Source organism: Kogia breviceps, chromosome 10, assembly GCF_026419965.1.
Source record: "Kogia breviceps isolate mKogBre1 chromosome 10, mKogBre1 haplotype 1, whole genome shotgun sequence".
Taxonomy (NCBI): domain Eukaryota; kingdom Metazoa; phylum Chordata; class Mammalia; order Artiodactyla; family Physeteridae; genus Kogia; species Kogia breviceps.
The window spans coordinates 21,419,033-21,442,853 of NC_081319.1; the positions used below are offsets into that span (position 1 = coordinate 21,419,033).

Below are 23,821 nucleotides of genomic sequence, written 5' to 3' on the forward strand. Positions count from 1 at the left end.
GCCTCAGGGCAGCTAAGCCCACACGCCACAACTAGAGAGCCCGTTCGCCACAACAAAAGATCCCACGTGCCACAACGAAAGATCCCGTGTGCCGCAACTAAGACCCAACACAGCCACATAAATAAATAAATAATTTTTTTTTTTAAAAAGGTTTAAAGAAAAAAATCACCAAGTCTAACTGCAAAGGAGGCTGGGAAGTGTGTACTCTAGGTGGGTGTTCATGGACAAAGCCATCACTCAAGGTGTTTTGGTCGAAGGAAAAATAGATCCTGAGGGTGATAAGTAGTTCCTGTCACTCTGTGTTTGTTTGCTTGGAAGTCATCCAGGGGGATGGTAAACAAACAAGTGAGCAGAGAATGAAGACATAATTATACATTTTGAATAGTCTCTGATGGAAGCAAATGAGACAGAAGGACCAAAATGGGAGGGGTAGGGATGTTTCAGGTGTTCAGGCAAGGCCTCTCTGAGAAAGGTGACGTTTAAGCTGAGACCTGAAGTGTGAGAAGGAGCCAGGCTGAAAACAAAGAATGGGTTGGCATGTTCATGTCAGAGAACAGTGTATGCTGATGGGAGGCAGGTGGGCACGTTATAAAAACTGAGAGGCCCCTGCAGCTAGCGCTTAAAGAGTGAGTGTGTTCCCCGTAGAAACTGAAGGTGATGGTTGAAAAAGAGGAAAGGGCTGCTGGACACGCAAAACCATGAGATTTCATTATTTCATCTGTTACTCTGTGTTTCTAGGCATTTACCAAATGGCTGAATGGTTGGCACATACAGAAAAGTGAAAGACAGCTCTCGAATAGGATTGACCAGTCCAAATGCAGAGAGAGCCAGTTAGTACATAAAGCACGGTGAAAATTTCTTCTATCACGGGGCATAAACAGTAAAGTTTTCTTCATTCTGTACTTACAGCCAAAGATCGGTTTGGTTTTAATTCATTCATCCTTCAGGAGCAAATCTCTAACGAAGTGCAATGTACTCTGATATTTTTCCCCCCCAAAAAAAAATAATGATCCCATTCTGTCTGCAAGGGCCCTATAGTACTTTATATATTTTTTAAAAGATTTATTTATTATTTATTTATTTAACTTATTTTTGGCTGCGTTGGGTCTTAGTTGCAGCATGCAGGGTCTTCGTTGAGGCGTGCGGAATCTTTCGTTGTGGCACATGGGCTTCTCTGTAGTTGTGGCGTGCAGATTTTCTCTTCTCTAGTTGTGGCGCCCAGGCTCCAGAGCACGTGGGCCCTGTAGTTTGTGGCACACGGGCTCTAGCTGAGGCACGCCAGCTCAGTAGTTGTGGCGTGCGGGCTTAGTTGCCCCGCGGCATGTGGGATCTTAGTTCCCCGACCAGGGATCGAACCCCAGTCCCCTGCATTGGAAGGTGGTTAACGACTGGCCCGCCGGGGAAGTCCCCTACTTTATATTCTTTATCTCGTTTAAGGAAAATGCCTAGTCCCGGTCATCAAGAACCTGACAACCCATCTGGAAAGACAAAATCGTATTCAAAATTAGAGATTTTTATTGAAAATAGTTAATAAGCAGACTAGGTACCAACCTGTGAGGAGGGATGCCAGCTGTAAACATCCCGAAGAGCCATGCAGGTGTCTCTGAGCGACAGACAGGTCAGCCCTGGTTATACCAGATACGTGCAGTGAGCATGCTATTGCAAGTACTAACAGAAGTCATTAGATCAGCTCTGAGGGGTTAGAGATTTGGCCACAGAGGGAATTTATATGAGGTGACATCCTCTTAGATGGTCAGATTTTTATATCATGCATTTTCTGATACCCAGGGCATCTTTGTCTAAACGTTTCCAAAAATACTCAGAATGTTTCACTCCTTGTGTTTAAGACCTGATGTTTTATGTGTGAAGGGTTATCACATCACATCTGAAAAAGTAATTTTCTCTACCTGAGTGTGTACCATTTGGTGTGTTCCCGGGCATTGAGAGCATGGCCTCTTGTAGTCTGATCAGTTGTTCTAAGTCCTTCTGGGAGGGAACATTTGCATTTAGAAAACAATCCAGACATCTGTTTGTTCCTAAAGACATACCTAGTTGAGAAAAAGAGAAATCCAAAATTCATTATTTTATAGCAAAAATTTTGTCTTCTTCATCAACACACTTCACCCACCAAAGCATAGTTATGTCACCAGAAATTATCCTCTGAGTCAGGTGTTCTCATTCTCTGTGCTATTGATGTTTTGGGCCAGATCATTTTGTCCTGAGCATGGTCTGATATTCAGCTGCATCCCTGGCCTCTAAACACAAGATGCTAGTAGCAGCCTCCCCTCCAGTGTGATAAACCAGAAATGTCTCCAGACATGGCCAAATGTTCTGGGAGTGGTGGGCGAGGGTGGGAAGTGAAGAGAAATCATTATTGGTGGAGAACCACAAATCTAAGTAAAATATGAGAGACTCAGAGTTCTTTTCTGCAAATGGCTGCCGTAATTGCTGCCATTTTCTTCCTATGAGGTTGAACTGGGATTCACTCTTTTTTTCTTTCTTTTTTTGGTTAACATAACAAATCTCCATAGAATACTCTTCCCAAGTAAGAAAGGCAGGATAGTGTGCTCTGGTAACTGGGGAATTTGGAGCCATGGTTGTGCTTGGGTGTGAATCCCAGATCTGCCCCTATTTAACTTTGGGACCTTGGCCAGTTAAACCTCTCTGAGCCTCAGTTTTCTCTTCTGTGAAATGGGGCTAAATGTAGTACCTCCCCATAAGGTTGTTGGGAAGACTCATTCTCAGTCACATAAATATTTGGTCGAAAGATGGCTAGCTGGATAGAAGGTAGGTCAGTTTGGCTTTCTCAAAGCTCATCATCCTGCAAAATTCTAATTTTGTGGTACTCCAGGAGGCAAAACAGATCTGCTAGCTGGCTTGTGGGTACTCACAGTATACTCATCAAGTGTAACTTTTTTTAAATGAAAAAAGAATAAATCAATGATACAGTGATCTTGTTTTGCATCAATTTACAGCAGGGAAATCACCCTATATGAGTCATTATTTGATATACAGTCATACACCACGCTGCTACTATCCCAAATTTAGGAATTTCCAAGTGAATTTGCAGTTAAATGATTAACCTGTATGATAAGTGCTATTACAAAAAAAAAAAAACCAAGCCTCTGATGATGTCTTTCCTGTCATTGCCTAGTGTTAAACCTTTGGGTGCTGTCTACTTTCAATCCACCAAGATTCAAAGAGACAGTGCATCCTTTCTGTCTAAGACTTTTCCTTGTCTTTCACTACCCCAAAGGTCCCCCTTGCTGGTAGTGGGTCATACTCCTCAGCATTTTTGTACATGCTAAGGCATGTCTCTTCTTTTCTGGGTACTCCAGTCAGGAGGGAGCTTGCTAGATTGCTGCCATTGCGTCTCCCTGTGGGCGTGCCTTTGACCCATTCCCACGTCCCTCCTCTATGACCTCTGTGATACAGGAACAGTGAACAGATTTCCTACCTAGAGGGTGTATCAGGAAACCACCAATGAAATCAACAGAGATACAGCCGTTTTTACAGAGGCTGAAGCTCATAGAATTGGAAATCTGAGGGACACAGAAGTGTCAACAGAATAACTTGGCTATTTCTCATCAGTGGAAAGACACATATGGGATCCAGACAGCAGTTTCTAGTTCTCTTTCTCCTGTTAAGTGGCTCTCCTTCATCTTCAGAAGAGATGACAAGACAAGGGAATTGGATTGAGGGTCCTTCCTAACAGATGCAGCTAGCTTTATCACTTACTAAATGTTGATTCTGAGCCAGGCACTGTGCTAAGTGCTTCATAAACATAATCTCACTAAACCCTTCCAACAACCCTCTGAGGCAGGCATTGTTGGTCCCATTTTACAGATGAGGAAACTGAGACTCAAGGAAGTTAAGCAACTTGCCAAATAAAGTTGTGGTGAAATCAGCATGTAAACCAAGGCAATCTGATGTGATCCACTTGGTTCAGGTAAGCATCACAAGGAAGGGGACCTGGCTATTATTTGCCAACAAGAACAGGACCTCACGCATAGAAGGTGGACAAGAAATATTTGTTAATTGAAGAGGGATGTGTAAAGGACTCCAAGAGCTACTTAAGTATGTGACTCCCGGTTTCCTAAAAGTCCCTCTGATTTTCCTTATAGTCTTTTTTCCTAAAGTTTGACAGTGGCCTCAGATGTTTAGGAACCAGTGTGATTGTAGCATAGGAAGGGGAAAGAGGTGATTTTTTTCCAGTTCTTTAAGGCTGTCATAGTGGGTGGCTATCAATAGCTAAATATTGAGGTTTATTTAGTTTTCAACAAAATGGCTTAAATATTCAACCCATGCATCTCATTAAATAAAGTGTAATAATAACGTGTGGCAAATTATTCTAAAACCATCAACTTCCTTTACATCTAAGGATAAAGACTATGGCATTTTACACACGTTCACTTTTGTTTCTTTTGGGTTTTTTTTTGCGGTACGTGGGCCTCTCACTGTTGTGGCCTCTCCCGTTGCGGGGCACAGGCTCCGGACGCGCAGGCTCAGCGGCCACGGCTCACGGGCCCAGCCGCTCCGCGGCATGTGTGATCTTCCCGGACCGGGGCACGAACCCGTGTCCCCTGTATCGGCAGGTGGACTCTCAACCACTGCGCCACCAGGGAAGCCCACACACGTTCACTTTTAAAATAAGATTTGATTCAGCTTTGGTTTTCTGTGTCAGTTATTAAATTTTTGACACTTTCTTTTTTTAAGACAAGGTGATTTGTGACGACCTAAGGAAACATTCTCTTCCTATTGTAGTTTTTTTGCTTATCTCTTTGTTACTATCATTGTTCACATTGCTCCTCTTTGACTTTTTTTGTTTTATCTCTTTGTTTATTTATTTTGTAATCTCAAACTTAATCCAGGCTATTATTTCATCTCTTGCTATCTACTTCCTTCTTCTGATGCTAAAGGACACAAGTAATCATTCTAGATGAGAGTAGAGTAGAAAGAAGTCGGAAGACCTAACTTATGGTTTTGTCACCATGCAAGCATTTCCTTCATTACTAACACCGTGAATTCTAAACACAACACAATTTCAAACTCATCCCTCCTAGTGAGTGCTACATAAACAACAATAAATACTAATTAATGATTGTCATTATGCTTGTTTAATGATCACTTTAGAAAACAGTCCAGTTTCATGCTCATAACTCTGTGTTGCAAAGCAAATAAAACTCCTCTTCTCCTACCCCCCACCCCCAAATCTCCAAGAGTGGGAATTTTTTTTTTTTTTTTTTTTTTTTTTTTTGCGGTACGCGGCCCTCTCACTCACTGTTGTGGCCTCTCCCGTTGCGGAGCACAGGCTCCGGACGCACAGGCTCAGCGGCCATGGCTCACGGGCCCAGCCGCTCCTTGGCATGTGGGATCTTCCCGGACTGGGGCACGAACCCGCGTCCCCTGCATCGGCAGGCGGACTCTCAACCACTGCGCCACCAGGGAAGCCCGAAATCTCACTCTTGTGTGAAACAGACCAACCTTTGTTCACTTTATACAAACTTCTATTATTTTAATTTTTAGAAATTAAAAAAATACAGGAATACCAAGAAAGTGACTACACCTGCATAACCACTTAAATTGACGATTACTAATATTTTGTCATATTTACTTCATCTTATTTTTTATTAATAAAGTAAATCAAACATGACTGGTAACATTGAAGTTTTCTGTGCCACTTACCCCTCATACATTCATTCCACCGTCCCCAGCTGCTATCACGAAGGAAGCTTGTGTCATTCCTCTTCACTATTATACTATTGCAGGCACATATATGAAATTACATTTTGCAAAAGCTTTCCAGGGATCGAACCTGGGCGGTAGCAGTGAAAGCACCAAGTCCTAACCCACTGGATCTCCAGGGAATTCCCTGCAAAAACTTAAGATTTCAGGTGGGGAAATGGCTTTGCCTTTCAGACTTAAAAATGCAGTCTCATTCCCATAACTTAGTTTGCAAACCAGTTGCCATCTAATTATTTCACTCTTTAAATTAGCTGAAACCCTTCACCCTTTAAGTAGGGTTTTTGCTTGCGGGGGGACCGTCTGCTGTCCGTCTGCTGGCAAAAGCGCTAGTATTTCACGTTTGTAAGTGATAAGAGGGAGAGGTGGCGGCTTTCAGAGATCAGGTTTCAAGTCTGGCCCTGGTTTCGTGTGTGTGTGGGAATGGACGCAAAGGAAAACACAGCTGAGCTGCAGTGTGGCTCTTCCTGTCAAACCTGTTCGCGTCCAGGGTGAGTAAAACGGGGGAGCAATGTCTCCCTCACCCAGCCTCTAGTGAAGCTTATGCCCGGATTCAAAGCAGCTTACTTCCCAGGAAGCAACCATCTGAATCTACCCTGTACCCCATTTGAAAATTGTGTCTCTGTTCTGGGAAAATCTGCTAGAGAGAACTTGGCTGTCCTCTTCCTGATCAAAGAAGGAGTGGAACTGGGGTGATGTCACTCGGTGGAGTTACTGATGTCAGTAGGGTGTCAGCCGTGGGAGGCTCGGTTTGTGAAATTGAGTTACACCTAAGTGTCTTAAGAAACTCCTCCATTCAGAACTCACCGGAGCTGCCCAGCGGGACGCAGGGGGAGGGAGAGAGCACCTCGGACTTTTCCTTCCCATTTCTGTCCCACTTTTGGAACCTTGGGATTAAAAGAAATGAAAGCCTCAAACCTATGGACATTTTAGAAAATCGGTATGTAGCTTTAAACTCTCACAAAATTCCTCTTTCTACCTGGGTGATGGTTGTAGTTACAGACACTATGTGTTCAGACCATGAAGGGCTGTGTTCTTAGTGGGTGCTGGTTTATTTTACTCCCTTTGGGACTGGGGGTCCAGTTGGAAAACGTCTGTCTTCCAGCTATACGTGCACAGGAACCTTTAGTTCGTGCTGTTCCTCTACATGAAGTTTACATGTTGATGACAAGTCTTGGTTCCCGTACCCCAGGAAATGGTTTTGCTGATCATGCATTGCAGAGACGTTACTATCTTGGTGATTGAAATGCTTTTTGGAGATTCTCTGGACACAATTTAAAAATCCAGCCGAAGTCTAATAATGGAATGAAATCGCTGTGCTAATATTTCTCTGGTCATCAAGACTGGGGTGGAGAAAAGAAATTCAACTATGAAGTCAAAGTTAAAAGGACAAGCGGGGGCTCAGGTTAACGTGAGGGGTTGGGGATGAACTCAGAAAATGCAGCAGGGCACACTCAGTGCTGTGAATGAGCTGCTTTTCACAAGTTATTTAGATTTCAGATGCCCACTGCCAGTAAGTAAGTTCTGTTTCTCCCAACCAACTGGCAGATAACACCCAGTGTAGCATTAGAATGTCAACAGTAGAAATGGGTTCTATTTACAAAAGCTGGAGGCTCTCGCTCAGAAACCAAGAGGTCGGTGTCAGCGTTCACTCCCACCTTACCCTGCCTCCAATTTCTAGCGCTCAGTTTCTGTCCCCTTTAGAGGAACTCTTGTAGGCAGGAAACTGGTATCTCGGAGAATCACCCCTGCTTGGGGTTCCATTTTACTTTCACTTTGCATTCTTTTGAATTTAACCTGTGGTCTTTTTGAGACATCCCTTTGAGTTTCTTTCCATTTAAAAATGAAGTCAACGTCTTTGACCAGAAGACATGGGCTTACTGGAATCTACGATTTCCTTACTCTTTTATTTAGTTGAGTCAGAGGAAAAATAGTATGCATGTTCCCCACAGTTGCCTGGTTTTATTGTTCAGGGAAGATTGATGAGGTGAAGATTACCATCAGAAAAAAGTTTCAGGTTATAGTTGGTTTATAAAGACTGCATTACATATCCGTGCCTAATCTTAGTGCTTCATTCTTAATCTTAATTCTCAGTCTTAATTCTTGATTTTTTTCATTATTAAGCTGATTTCTAGATTTAGTAAAAGTTAACATTAATTAAAGCTGTGTGGCTTTTCTGTTTTCTTCATTTCTTAGTTATTCCAATGGAAACAGCTGGAGAACTTATATTTCCGTGAGAAAAAGTTTGCTGTTGAAGTTCACGACCCACGGAGGTGAGGCTCACACACTTTTTTCTGTATGAGCCTGGTGACTATCCAGATATGCTGCTGTGACTAGTCATGCGCACGTGTTTTCATTTCTCTTGGGTATATATCTACGATTGGAATTGCTTGATCAAATGGTAACTCTTTCTTTAACCTTTTGAGGAACTGCCAGATGGTTTTCCAAAGAGGCTACACCCTTTGACATTCCCACCAGCAGTGTGCGTGGTTTCATTTTCTCCACAGTCTCCCTAACACGTGTTATTTTTAGGTGTGTGTGGGGGGGGGTGGGGAAGAGCCATCCTGGGGGTGTGCAGTGATAAGCTCAGACTGCTTTGAATTTGCATATGCTGAGCATCTTTTCACAGGCTCATTGGCCGCTTGTGTATCTACTTTAGAGAAATGTCTATTCGGATCCTTTGCTCATTTTCAACTTTGGTATTCTTGGTCACTTAAACAAAAACTTGCTAAATTATCTACATGAATTGAAGTCAGGATGTAGGCTCTCCAAGTTCCTCAGAGGAATTCCTTATCGGCCCTCAGCGGTTGCTTTTCAGATAAGTTTATGGATATTTGGAGGTCTGAGGGATGGAGGAAACAGCTGTGACAAAAAGATGACCCAAGGAGATAAGGCAGATTCCTACGAAGAACATTGGTGCCCTTCTCCCACCCCCCACCCCTACTCAGTGTCTGCTTTCACCCCATCTTTCTCTCTCTTGCTATCTCCTTACTCTGACCCTCTCTCCTCTTTTCATCTGGTGCATAAGCAGTACTCTGGACCAGTTTTGGACATGCATAATATTATTATGTTCATCATCTGATAGTGCCAGAGCCAGACAATTCTACCTAGACCTGAGATGCTCTCTTACCTTAAGGTGCTGATCCCACAGATCCTGGTTGCTTTGTCTTTAAAATATTATCACATTTATTCCCGCCTTCTTGTGATGATCACACATCCTATGGTCTTTAACTAAATGTTTTTATTACAGCCTCTAATGTGGCTAATTCTCATCTGCTTTTTAAAAAATATTTACTTTCTATTATTTCCAATATCATGCTTCTATACAGAATGCAGAATGTATGTATTTATGCATATGACCATACTAGACTTAGGTTTTTCTAAAATATTATATGGTTGGTATGTTAGGTTTTTTTTTTTTTGCGGTACGAGGCCCTCTCACTTACTGTTGTGGCCTCTCCCGTTGCGGAGCACAGGCTCCGGACGCGCAGGCTCAGCGGCCACGGCTCACAGGCCCAGCCGCTCCGCGGCATGTGGGATCTTCCCAGACCAGGGCACGAACCCCTGTCCCCCGCATCGGCAGGCGGACTCTCAACCACTGCGCCACGAGGGAAGCCCCCATTTTCCTTTTTAAATTAATTAATTTATTATTTAATTTTTATTTTATATTGGGGCATAGTTGATTAACAATGTTGTATGAGTTTCAGGTGTACATCAAAGTGATTCAGTTATACATATACATGTATCTGTTCTTTTTCAAATTCTCTTCCCATTTTCTCATCTACTTTTGAGTGTGTGAATGGGTTGTTTAATATGCTGCTTTTACAGAGAGCTATTACCCCGGTGGGATTGGTTTTCTCATAAAAGGAGAAAATCTGAAGCTTGGCCCCTGACAGCAAAAGAGTATGGCAGAGCCAAAACAATTAAGGGGAAGGTTTGTTACAACATTACCCACTGGGTACATTTTATGTTGTGCTGGGCCAGAGACAGATCGTTTGAGTGCTTTCTTTAATCTTTCAGGATTTCGGTATCCAGAAGAACCTTTGGGCAAAGTGGCCTCTTTGTGCAAACGTGGTACGCAAACTCTTCTCTCATCAAGTCCATCTGGGTAATGGCAATTAGTCAGCATCAGTTTTACTTGGACCGGAAGCAAAGCAAAGTAAGTAACTGGAAGCATTTCTATAAGGACAAAGTCCTGTCCCTCATTGGCTTTGTGTTCTCAAAATAAGCTTTCTCAGAAAAGATGCAAGCACATGGGTTTTTGCTCCTCGAGTTTTGTTTTTTTAAGCTTTACTACCAATTGTTTTAATTTTTCTTACGTTAAAAAAAAATGGGCAACGTATAACCTGATCTGAAAACTGTAAGATTTGCCAACTTTTTGGCATGCATGTGTGTGTGTGTGTACACTCAGGATGTTTTAATGTTAATGATTGAACTATGCCATGAGAAAGAATCATGCCTAGTAAGTAAAACACATTGACTGCAAAGCTGAAATCTTATATTTTTGTTCTGAAAAATATCACTTTTGTATATAAAAATTCTATATTGTCCTCTGTGTTGACATTTTTATTCCATAGTCACTGAATTGCTTTATTCATTTGAAATAGGTTTAACTGAATGAATTCCATTTCAATGTTATATTAGGCAAAAATTCCTTCAGCCAGGAGTTTAGACGATATTGCAATGGATTTGACTGAGACGGGGACACCAAGGGTCTCCAAAATGGTGACACTAGAGGCAAAAAGTCAGTTCATCATGGCAAGCAATGGCAGTTTAATCTCCTCAGGTAATATTTTTGGATTAGAGAGCGTGCAAGCGATCTTTATCTTATTTCACATTTTTTTTTGGTTGTAAACCACTTTCAAATGTATCTTTGAACCCTTTATTTTGGGAATAAATAAGCATATGGAACTTACAGTATATTGCGGTTTTGAATAAATTTTGAAATTAATTTTTAAAAGAGTATGAAGAAAGTTAAATAGTAAAGTCAGGTTGTATAATTAACAGTCGATGCTAAGATAGTGAGTGCCTCAGGGTAGCTTGCAAGAATATATTCTCCCCATAAGGTTCATAAGCTTTTTCTTTCCCCAATATGTAGTTTTTGATACAAACAGTTGTCTAATTCTCCATTTAACATGAATTGAACCATGACTACAGCTTTCAAACCCACCTTACCCCCAAAGTGATTTTTGCCCCTAAACCCTTCCTCTGTAGAAATTTTGGATAAGAGTCTCACTAAGTACACATAACTTCACTAAAAATAATTTCTCATCTAAATCCCATTGTCAGCTTGTGAACCTGAAGCATAGAATATTCCTCTGCCTTGCTTACTTTCTGAAAGAACATTCTAAACAACTATCTCAAGGAACTTCTTACCTTCTCTCCTGCTCAGAAAAACGAATTTCTTCCTTGGGTGTGTCTGAAACACTAAGCATTTTATCATTGCTTCTAAAATGACTGAGCCAAAATGCAAAAGGCATATATTATTACCAGGCTCTCTTTGATGCTGAGAAGCATGAGAAAATGTTCTCCAGTTTCCTTTTATTATGTTCAGAAACAAGGAGAAGAGAAATAAACTATTATTAAACATCAGGTTTGGCTTAAAAATCCCTTGTCCTTTAAAAAGGAAGGAAACATGCCTTGTATAAACCTTCTCTGCCCTCCCTCCCATTCCCCCCCAGGTTCTCAAGACTCGGAAGTCAGTGAGGAGCAAAAGAGAGAGAAAATCCTTGAACTCAAGAAGAAGGAAAAGCTGTTGCAAGAAAAGCTTCTGAAAAAAGTTGAAGAGCTTAAGAAGATCTGTTTGCGGGAGGCTGTAAGTGTCTTCTGCTCTTGGGGAGCGCTTGAAATCGTGTTTGACAGTTCCAGCCGGGGTCAGTGATCTCCCTCTCGGTTCTGTCCTGTTTTACAGGAGCTCACAGGCAAAATGCCAAAGGAGTATCCACTGAACATAGGTGAGAAGCCTCCTCACGTCAGAAGGCGTGTAGGTACCGCATTCAAATTAGATGACAACTTGCTGCCGAGTGAAGAGGTATGAGCGCCAGCTCTGAGCGTGTCTATCAACAGTGAGAAGGAAATGCTGTCGGCTCAGTGTGGCTGACCTGTTCCTTTGGTTATTGAGTTACTGCTGTACATTTTTATCTCGCCAGTTAAAAGTGATCATGGAGACCAAGTCGAATTCTTTCTTTCCTGCACAGTCTAGTTAAAATTGAGTTCTCTCTCATGACTTTACCCCCGCCAAACAGAAAGAGCACTAAATGAACTCTAAATGTTTATAAATTGAGAAATATTATTTTAAGAATTAAGTCTTCTAGCGCTAGAGTCTCCCACTTAAAACCAAGTAGCCTTTGGCAAATCGTTGACCCTCTGTGAAATCTCGATTCTTGGGTTTTCTCATCAATAAAATGGGGGTGCTGAGTTTTCTTCCCTCTGAGGGATGCAAGGAGTATTCAGTGAGATAACACATGTATAGCACTTGGGTATAATAAAGTTAAAAGATTTGTTAGCCAATATAGGGGGTACTTTCTCGTCTGCATGACATCAGACACTATGACCCTACTCGTGTTTCTTGCAGAAGTTTAGCCATCTTGGCTTTAGAAAATGACAGCAGTTTCCATTAATAATAAAGTGAGCATTGCTATTTATTGAGTGTTCACTGGTATACCCAGCTCTGAGCTAAGCAATGCACATACATTATTTCCTTGAATCTTCACCATACTTTCATAAGGTGGGTGTTATCTCCCTTTTACAAATGAAAAAAAATCAAAGCATTAAAAATTAAGCAGTATGTCCAGGGTCATGCAACCAGGAATCACCCAGAAAGAGGAATCAAACCTCAGTTTATCTGTTTCTAAAGCTGTGCATGTGAATATAGCGTTCTCTGGCTATGAATCTTGGGTGAAGAATCCCTTCTTGAAAAATATGATCTTCATCCAACCAACTGAATGAATGGAAGGCCATTCCCTTCTTTGAAAAGGACAGAGAGTTAGACTATTCAGTTAAAGTAAATGGAGGGGGGAGGTCTTGTCTTCTAGGAAACTGTTTGAGAATACCTAAGCAGTAAAACTTAGGAGGATTTTATTCTCAGAGAGCATCTGATTTGAGAACGCACGAGAAAGAGAAATTTTATTAGTACATATCTAGTACATATCACAGTGACTGTGTGTGTCCATAAAAATAAAACGGTATCATCATGTAAATGCAGGACCCTGCTTTGCAAGAACTGGAGAGCAATTTCCTTATACAGCAAAAGCTGGTTGAAGCTGCAAAGAAACTTGCCAACGAGCCAGATCTTTGTAAAACTGTGAAGAAAAAACGAAAGCAAGATTACACGGATGCAGTGAAAAAGCTTCAGGAGATTGAGAATGCAATAAATGAATACCGAATTAGATGTGGAAAGAAGCCCAGCCAGAAAGCAACAGTTATCTTACCAGGTTAGTAATTAGTAAGGTTTTTTAGAGTCATGTAAGTCAATCCTCTTGATGGAATGTACCATTTCCAAACCAGTTCATTTGGTAAGAGACAAAAGAAAGAACAGGATTAATTATGAGTTTCTTAGGATAAAAATGGTTTGGCATTTCAGTGTTACAAGTATGTTAACTTGGGTTTTAGTGACCATCTTACTATTGTACTACTATACTATTGCATTGCTTTAATTTTCAGCATGAAAGAGCTTTCATAGCAATATTGGTTCCTAATAAGACGGATTCACCTTTAACTAGCCTGATGTCACTGCAAGAAATACATTTGAAAACACAGGATATTAAGAGAGCTGGGCCCTACCTGGTAGTTTCTCAAAGGTTTTTAATGCAGCAGACCATACATTTTCTTAAGGACCTGTCCAACATATGTGGATAGAAAAGAGCTCTTACAATTGTTGTCATTTATGGAGGCTATTTAAAGATATGGGCATATGTCCATGTTATATTATGACATGCAGAAGGCAGAATACAAAATTGTAACCATAACATGGTCCTGACATTGTATAATTATGTACACACAAAGACTGGTTGGGAAAGAGTTCAAAATATTAATAGTTGTAGAATTTCATGTCACTTAATTTTCTTCCTGATTCTCTTCCATATTTTCCAAATTCTCAACATTATATATCTAAAACTTTAATATTCAGGAGAAAAGTAAACTGAAAAAAAATCTCATTTAGGTCGATTTCAGGTCCAATTGGCCTTCCGTATTTATTAGCATGATTTTTAGCCTTGATCACTGGTTGAAATACGATTCTATTTCTTTGATTCCAAGACTTTTTTTTTCCCCCCCATTTAAACATCTGTGAAATTGGGATAATTCTTATACTAGATGGAGTGTTACAGTTATGATCGGCAGTACTTTTTCTTTTTTTACTGGGACATCAAGTAATTATACATCTTAGATTTGACAAAATATGGTAATCAGGTTTAAAGTGTACTCGGCTTCAGATCATTTGATTTGCAAAGCAGAGATATGGCTTTTTGGAAAGTGAATGAACAGACATCGACACACAAGTGTGCGTCAACTACGGCTGGGGAATTTAGGATGGCTTTGACTCTGAATGCGAAATCCAGTTGGCCTAGTCAGTGGCCACATTCTGGACCTACAGAGATGGATGATTAGCAGCGCACTTGGCTTTCATAGCCATTTGTTGTGGCCCATTCATCCCCAGCTGTGTAAGATTCAAATGTTATCCTTTTCAGTAACTGACATTTGGGCAGCACTGGTGCCAATGGTTGAGCATATATCGGGTGGATTTTTTTAAAGCCTGCCTGACAGCTGACTCTACTGGCATTTCGCCTTCAAGCTCTACTGTGTGTCCAATTAAGAGACAGCCCTCCTGGCTCTGATGGAGATTAACATTTGAGACTGGATGTGGAGATTCACTTCATAATGGCTTTGAAGCTTACACTGAGGTGTCGTGTTTGCCTGTAACCTTGCCCGTCGTTGACACTGAGTATGGAATGATTTGCCAGAGCACATCAACATCTGAGATACCGCTTTTTGCTAAACCCATTTTGTAACACTTGATGGGCACCAGTAATAATTAGATCATTATGGGCATTTTCAACCACCAGAGTTCTTTCACCAGAATGCTGTGTTTAGGGAACCAGAGTAGTAAGTATAGCTAACATTTATAGAGCATCTGTCCTGTGCCAGGAGCTGGGCTAAGGGCTTTACATCTATTACGTCTGTTAATGCTCACCAAAGCACCAAACACTAGGCGCTATTCTTATCCCTATTGTAGAGATGAGCCAAGTGATGCTTGGAGAGGTTCAGTAATTTGCCCTGGGTCTCACAGCCAGTAAGTGACAAAACCAGGATGTGAACCCAGGTTTGTCTGTTTCAGTAGTTCTCACTCAGGGGCCGTTTCGCACCCCAGGGAGCATTTGGCAATGTCTGCAGACATGTTTGCTTGTCAAAACTGAGGGTGGGGTGGTGCCGGCATCCAGTGGTGGAGGCTGGAGATCCTACAGTACAAAGGGCAGCATCCACCCTCCTCCACCCCCACCCCGCAACAAAGACTCATCCAGTCCAAAATGTCAATAGGGCCACCCACCGTTAAGAAACCCTGGTCTGATTGAGAAGCTTAAGCACCACAAGTGACCACCACACTCTATCAAGAAGAAGCCCTTCAGGGGAGGGCTCAAAAAAATAACTTATCCTAACAGTATAGTAGATTCTCAAAGGACTGTTCTCAGACTCCGTTCCACTTTAATAAATAATCCAATGTAATATTTGTACAGTATATAAGATGTTTATACCGTCAGTAGTCAATGAGTTCATTCCTACAATAGTTAATTATTCCTGATGCACTGTAATTAGTTGTGTTTATCTAAATAAAAATAAGATGCACTCCATTGAAAAGGGTTTTATTGAACCATTAGGGGTGTCCAAATGCACCATTATACTAAAGGCAGTTTATTTTATTCACAGAAGACATAATCCCATCAGAAGGTAGCTCCTTGTCTGACACTACCACCTATGATGATTGTAAGTAGCTCCCCCTTTTCAGTTTAAAATGTTATATATTCTGAAATATTAAGAATATTTTTGAGTTAAATAAAGTCTGTTTATTATTCTTTTGGGAAAAATAGACATCAGCATTAAATACAATACCATACAAATCACATGACTTCAGGGAATCAGAGTACCATAACTGAATGAATAGGTATCTTGATAAGGATTTGTAAGGCTCTGTAGGATTTTTTTTTTTTAACGTTTGAAGTAACTATAGAAAAGTTGCATAAGTAATACAGAGTCCTTCACCCAGCTTTGTGTCTACTGGTGACATCTTACATATTTAGTGTCCAATACCAAAACCAGGAAATTAGTGTTATGTAGGCTACACTACACTACCAGGAAATAATGTAGAGTTTATCACTGTCTACTTATTCCAGTTAAGTTGGAGTTTATTTTTCTTAGGAAGAAACACACATTTTAGAAATTGGGTTACATGTCATTATGTTGGTTTCCTAGAGGTAGACTGTATCTATTGTAATGACCTGTGGTCAACATATTTCATGATGGAATGGATTTCGTATCAAGTGATAGAGTATTTCCTTGTAATCCCTTGCTTGTGCTTAAGCAGAGGAGCTCGCTATCTGTTCGATGTGATTTAAAGAATTTGGGGGAACCACTAACCCCTACTGCTTTATCTTCCCCCAAATGGAATGGTTCATGAAAGTCTACCATTTCAGAATTCTTCCTTTGAGCTGCGGTTTGATCATGTGTGCCATTCCTCTTTGGAAATACAAATACCAGTGGGAGACACAACAGTTCCCTAATGACTCACCATAAATCAGATTCATCATTTTTAATGATAGGATGAGCCTTTGGTCAGCCAAGGAGGCCTAAGAACGTTAAAAGTAAAGCTGAACAGGGCTTCCCTGGTGACACAGTGGTTAAGAATCCGCCTGGTAATGCAGGGGACGTGGGTTCGAGCCCTGGTCCGGGAAGATCCCACATGCCACGGAACAGCTAAGCCTGTGTGCCAGAACTACTGAGCCCGTGTGCCACAACTACCGAGCCGGTGCACCTAGAGACTGTGCTCCGCAACAAGAGAAGCCACTGCAATGAGAAGCTCGTGCACTGCAATAAAGAGTAGATCGCTGCGACTAGAGAAAGCCTGCGTGCATCAATGAAGACCCAACACAGCAAAAAATAAATAAATAAATAACTAAGACAAATTTAAAAGTAAAGCTGAACAAAACTGATCCAGGCCCACTTTACAGGCCAGCTTCCTCTTGGCCCCTTACACACTGAGGTTTTTCTGTAATATAATTCTAGAGAAGTATAGTATAGTATCACCCATTCCACCTGAGAGATTTATTTGCTCAGCATACCACCTATTGAGTTGGCATAAGTTGGGTCAGGCCCCCCAATAACATTCAGTAATTTTTTTGTATTGTATAAAATATAAAAATAAATTTCCTGAAACGTAGGTACTTTTTAAAATGTCATCTTTGGAAGACCACTTTGCTCACCAGACAAATCTTCCACTTTCTTTTTTGGGAGGTTTTGGCATGGTATTTGTTTACTTTTTTATTTATCCACTATTCTTTCATTCAATTTACTTATTATAGCCAATGACACCTGTACTCTTGCTGGGCAGCGATCAAGTTCAGTACCTCATTCTCCAAGAATTCTTCCTCCTAAGTCTCTCGGGATTGAGAGAATCCATTTCAGAAAGTCGTCCGTCAATGAACAGTTTGTGGATACCAGACAGTCCAGGTAAGAAGTCACATTATGAAGGTGAATGCCTTGCCACTATGAGATCTTTTCTCCAAAATAGTCAACCCATTTTTGCGTTATCCTTTTTATTCTTTCAGAAAGTGTTATCTTGTAAAACCAAAGCATACAAACTAACCCAGTTATTTATTGTTGATAACAAGTGGAAGTGTTTTTAAAGAGATCTTTTGAATAGTATTTGGTGTTTCCTTGATTTTAAAGTCTATTTGATTTATATTAAATTATAGGAACATTGATTATAATCTGAATTTGGGTATAGTGTCCAAAGTTCTGTTTCATCACTCAGGGTTTCAGGAAACTCATTAAATACCACTCTACCAAACTAAGTGACAGAACTGACTTTGGAACTTTCAAAGGAAAATGGGACTTTAGTATATTTTTGGTCTGTAAAGTAGATAATACAACTTCTCAAGTGTCTCAAGTAAATATTATCAGGGCAATAACAACAGGGCAAAAACTTTTTAACAGATGATAGACCAATTGTTCCCAGAATTTGGCTGCAGGGATCAATACTAGTTGTTTTTTTTTTTTTTTCCTACATAGGGCTCAAGATAGGATTACCAACTTTTTACTTTGCCTAATCAGAATGTTCAAACAAACAGCACTATGGGGCTTCCCTGGTGGCGCAGTGGTTGAGAATCCGCCTGCCGATGTAGGAAACACGGGTTCGTGCCCTGGTCCGGGAAGATCCCACATGCCGCGGAGCAACTAAGCCCGTGAGCCATGGCCGCTAGGCCTGCGCGTCCGGAGCCTGTGCTCCGCAACGGGAGAGGCCACAACAGTGAGAGGCCCGCATACCGCAAAAAAAAAAAAAAAAAAAACAAAAAAAAAAACAGCACTATGATTTCATGAAAAAGAAAAATGACATTTACATATCCAAAATACAGTCATCATTGTAATAATAACAATAATATGAAGTTAACATTTATTGAGCACTTACTATGTGCCAGACACTGAAGTGTTTTAATATGTATTAATAAATTTAATCCTCACAACAATCCTGACTGTATTACTACCATCCTTACCAATTATAGATAAGTACACCGAGGACCAGAAAGCATGAATCACTTGTTGGGTTTGTCGACTAGTAAATGTCAGAATTGGGATTTGAACCTAGGTAGCCTGACTCCAAAGCCTGTGATGTGATTTTAGCCAATATTATATTGCATCTCAGGGAAGATGGAAATTAGTCTCAAAATAAAGGAAGATTATTTATTTTATTTATTTATTTTTTTTTGCGGTACGCGGGCCTCTCACCGTTGTGGCCTCTCCCGTTGCGGAGCACAGGCTCCGGACGCGCAGGCTCAGAGGCTATGGCTCACGGGCCCAGCCGCTCCGCGGCACGTGGGATCTTCCCGGACCGGGGCACGAACCCCTGTCCCCTGCATCGGCAGGTGGACTCTCAACCTGCGCCACCAGGGAAGCCCCCAGGAAGATTATTTAGATTAATTTTTCACTTATGAAAAGAAAACCCACATTTTGTTATATTTCTAATTTGTCAAAGATCAGTGAAAACTTTTATCTCATATTAGCCCCAGTTTGTAGATTAGCATCTAAGAACTGTTGCCTTAAACAATAGAGATCCAGGTGTCTAGAGCTTTGCTGTCCAATTTAATTAAAAATAAATAAAATTTAAAATTCGGTTCCTCAGTCCTAACAGCCACATTTCAAGTCCTAATAGGCACATGTGGCTGATGGCTGATATTGGGTAGCACAGATATAGCACATTTCCATAACTGAAGAAAGTCCTATCAGATAACCCTGGACAAGTGTGTTTATCATATTAAGGAAAACAAAGCTGTTTCAGCAAGAGGAATTATAACTGGGAAAATCATTATCTTAAAAATTATTATGCCTCCATCCCCAATAGCTTAAGATGGGTTTGCTCTTTGATGCAGCAATTTCGCTTTTAGGAATTTTTCCTCTTGAATTAACTACAGGATGCTTATCACAGCATTGTTTATACTAGTAACAAATGAAAACAGCCCAAATGCTCAACTAGTGGATTGTTTAATTATGGTCGGTATTTACAGTGGAATACTATAAACTCATTAAAATAACAGTGTAGGTGAATATTAAGTGACATAAAATGTTAAATCAAATTTTTTTAAGTGGGTTTTGAAAGAGAATATACAGTAAGATCTCATTTTTTGTTGTTAAAAGTATAAATGCTTTTTAAAAACTGAAGTATAGTTGTATTACAATGTCATGTTAGTTTCAGGTGTACAGGAAAGTGATTCAGTTATACATATGTGTGTGTGTGTGTGTGTGTGTGTATTCTTTTTCAGATTCTTTTCCCTTATAGGTTATTACAAAATATGGGGTATAGTTTCCTGTGCTATACAGTAGGTCCTTGTTGGTTATTTATTTTATATATAACAGTGTGAGTACGTTGATCCCAATAAAAGTATAAATGCTTATAAGTATATATGCTTAGTAAAAATATCTGAAAATGTTTAGTGCTCTGACTTATCTGAGGTATCAGATTATGGACATTTAAATGTTTATCTGTATTTTTAAACTTTTTTGCAATGAACTTGACATGCTTCTGTAACAAGTGAAGTGTAATCAAAGTCATTTTTAATTTAACAATTAACTTCAAATTGTGTTCTCACTGTGCTGGAAAGTGGACAAAGTAACTTAAGGATGCTGTGAATGACAGTCCACTACCCAAATTTATGCTGCAGCCTATTTTTGTATGGCCCATGAGCTAAGCATGGTTTTAGATTTTTGAATATTGGAGGGGAATTCAAAAGCAGTAATATTTTGTGACATAAAAATTGTATGAAATTTTAATGTCAGTGTCCACGGTCAAATTTGATTGGCACGCAGTCACCTGCATTCACATACATATTGTCTACACTGGTCTCTTACTTCAAGGGCGGAGTTGAGTTACTGCGACAGAGATCATCTGGCCCACAAAGCCAAAAATATTTACTGTGAGGCTCTTTACAGAGAAAGGATTTGCTGCCCCTGCTCTCGTTGCTTCTAATCTATTTTATTCAGTACACCCTTTTTTAAGTCTTTTAGTTTTTTCCTCCATATTTATGACTCAGAGTCACATCACTTGTGCTTCCCCTAAGACTCATCTAAGATGCACCACGATACTGAGCCACAAAGACAGTTTTCCCAATTATCTCTTTATGTTGCCATTCCTTCAGTTTCCAGTAAGTTTCCTTCCTTTTTTTTAATTGAAGTATAGTTGCTTTACAATGTTGTGTTAGTTTCACGTGTACAGCAAAGTGATTCAGTTATACCTAGATGTAATTTTTTTCAGATTCTGTTCCCTTATAGGTTATTACAAAATATTAAGTATAGTTCCCTGTGCTATACAGTAGGTTCTTGTTGGTTATCTATTTTATTTTTAATTTTTATTTTATTATTATTTTCTTGAATTTTCTTTGATTTATCTTTTTATACAGCAGGCTCTTTTTATTTTGTTTTATATTGGAGTAATTTGATTTACAATGTTCTATTAGTTTCAGGTGTACAGCAAAGTGATTCAGTTATACATATACATACATATATCTCTTCTTTTTCAGATGCTTTTCCCCTATAGGTTATTACAGAATATTGGGTAGAGCTCCCTGTGCTATACAGTAGCTCCTTGTTGATGATCTATTTTATATATAGTCGTGTGTATTGTTAATCCCAAGCTCCTAATTTATCCCTCCCCCCTCCAGTAAGTTTCTAATCATTTTATAACAAGTTTGCCAGAAATGTTAGGCAGCTCCTCTTTTCCTGAATTCTTTTTTTTTTTTTTTTTTAACCGTCACAGAGAAATGCAGTCGACACACAGCAGTCCTTACAAAACTCTGGAGAGGCGGCCCCCAGGAGGGCGAAGCGTGCCCACCACACCTGTTCTCACCCGGAACGCTTACAGCAGCAGCCACTTGCAGTAAGAGGGCTTCATTCCAGTTGCTTTCTCTCTGTTGACTTTTGCTTTAAGGTTTTGTTTTACTTCACTATGGTTTGTTTGTTTTTTAATTTGGCTGCGTTGGGTCTTCATTGCTGCGCGCGGTCTTTCTCTAGTTACAGCGAGCAGGGGCTACCCTTCGTTGCGGTGCACGGGCTTCTCATTGCGGTGGCTTCTCTTGTTGCGGAGCACGGGCTCTAGGCGGGCGGACTTCGTAGTTGTGGCTCACGGGCTGTAGAGTGCAGGCTCAGTAGTTGTGGCGCATGGGCTTAGTTGCTCCGTGGCATGTGGGATCTTCCCAGACCAGGGCTCGAACCCATGTGCCCAGCATTGGCAGGCGTATTCTTAACCACTGTGCCACCAGGGAAGTCCCTTCACTGTGTTTTTAATCACTTTCTGCAGTGGGACTTTATTTCATGGTTCTACATTTTCTATGCACTTAACAGTTCAAATATGTGAGCCAAGAAAATGTGCTCGAAAATGTACGTGGTTTGGGTAGATACTGGATTTTTTGTGCCTTAATTTTTCCAACTGGACATTACCATTTGTTATTCAATGGTGAGGATGAAGATAATGACAGTAGCAACATTTTGAAGTGTTTACTGAAGGCTGTGCTATTTTATATGCACTATATTATTTAGTTCCCACAACAAGTCTGACTGGAGATACTAGATACTGGTTTTTTCCTCATTTTACAGAGGAGGGAGGGAGATTAGTTAAATATCTTGTCCACATTCATACGGCTGGGAAATGATGGAGCCGTAACTCAACCCGGATGACTCCAATGTCAAAGCCAGACTCTGTTCCCCAGCAAATGCTGCGTTCACCCTAGTCTATGTATCCTGTTATCCTGTTGGAAGAAAGAACCCTCCAAAGACATGTGGGATTTTTCTTAGGCTTTGATGTCGGTTATACAGCATCAGTTTATCTTCCCTATTGTCAAGGAAGGATGTGGATTGCCCAATTGACAGAATCGATTTCTTTTCTCATTTTGACCATGTGAACCCAGTGGTTTCTGTTGTGTGTTCAGCTTTGGAAACCTTAAAAATCCTAGTGCAGTTCAGGAGCTATTAAATCATCGGACGTGGTGTCCTTTTCCCTTCCCTCGGTCCTCCTTTCGTTGTCTTTTACAAGTTTGCTTTCTCCCCTTTCAGACCCGAATCTTCATCTCAGCACTGTCGCCAGCGGAGTGGAAGCCTTGAGTCCCAGTCTCATCTGCTCTCTGAGATGGACCACGATAAGCCATTTCTCTCCCTCTCCAAATCCCAAAGAAGCAGCAGCACAGAAATCCTGGATGACGGGTCTTCCTACACCAGCCAGTCAAGCACAGAGTATTACTGCGTGACACCCGTGGCCGGCCCCTGTTACACCACCCAAACTCTGGACACTCGCTCCAGGGGTCGGAGAAGGTCCAAGAAGCAGAACGTTTCGACTTCAAATTCAGGAAGCATGCCCAACCTAGCACAAAAGGATAGTCTGAAGAATGGCGTCTACTCAAAGGGTCAGGAGCAGCCTTCTTCCAGTTACTACACCGCCGGGTACACGCCGTATGCAGAGTGTGATCTCTATTACAGTGGTGGCTACGTCTACGAGAATGACACTGAAGGACAGTACAGTGTCAATCCTTCCTACCGGTCCTCCGCCCACTATGGATATGACCACCCAAGGGACTACAGCAGGTCGTTTCATGAAGACGAGGTCGACCGGGTGCCCCATAACCCGTATGCAACTCTCCGGCTGCCGAGGAAGGCTGCTGCCAAGTCAGAGCTCATCACCAAAAACATCCACAAGGCCTTAGTGGCAGAGCACCTGCGTGGCTGGTACCAGCGGGCCTCTGGGCAAAAGGAGCAGGGCCACAGCACGCAGACTAGCTTTGATTCGGACAGGGGATCACAGAGAAGCCTGGGCTTTGCCGGGCTGCAGGTACCCTGTTCTCCAAGCAGCCCAGCGTCTTCCTACTCTTCCGGTAAGAATATTGCGGAGGCACCTGATATCCAGATTTCATTTACCTCATGTTCCCCACCTACCCCAGACCACTCCCCTCAAGGGTCATGAGACCAGGACCCAAGGTCAGGAGAGTGGCAGCCCTTGGGTAGAGCCACAGATTCAAGTCCAACAAACATTTATCGAGCACCTACCCTCTGTGCTGCCCTGGGTTAGGGGCTTTCATATATTTTTATCTTTTCTAGGGCTTCCACTGACAGTCACATCTCTTTAAAGTGTTCAGGGCTTTGAGATGAACAGATACACAATCCTATATATAAAATAGATAACCAACAAGGACCTACTGTATAGCACAGGGAACTATACTCAATATTTTGTAATAAACCTATAAGGGAAAAGAATCTGAAAATGCACACTTTATATATCTATATCTATCTCTCTCTCTCTATATATATATATAGATACACACACACACACACATAG

General features: G+C 41.0%; 1 protein-coding gene across 11 annotated transcripts in view; it reads left to right on the forward strand.

The window, feature by feature from the left end:
• The window catches only part of FRMD4B (FERM domain containing 4B), a 333,168-nt gene that overhangs the window by 298,666 nt on the left and 10,681 nt on the right, over positions 1-23,821 (forward strand). For all 11 annotated transcript variants that reach the window (XM_067043674.1, XM_059077841.2, XM_067043676.1 and 8 more), the window contains 10 exons: positions 7,939-8,015; positions 9,763-9,901; positions 10,387-10,528; positions 11,424-11,557; positions 11,654-11,773; positions 12,947-13,175; positions 15,664-15,720; positions 17,313-17,460; positions 21,257-21,376; positions 22,549-23,360. In XM_067043674.1, the coding sequence (XP_066899775.1) occupies positions 7,939-8,015; positions 9,763-9,901; positions 10,387-10,528; positions 11,424-11,557; positions 11,654-11,773; positions 12,947-13,175; positions 15,664-15,720; positions 17,313-17,460; positions 21,257-21,376; positions 22,549-23,360 (1,978 nt within the window). The remainder of the gene's footprint in view (positions 1-7,938; positions 8,016-9,762; positions 9,902-10,386; positions 10,529-11,423; positions 11,558-11,653; positions 11,774-12,946; positions 13,176-15,663; positions 15,721-17,312; positions 17,461-21,256; positions 21,377-22,548; positions 23,361-23,821) is intronic.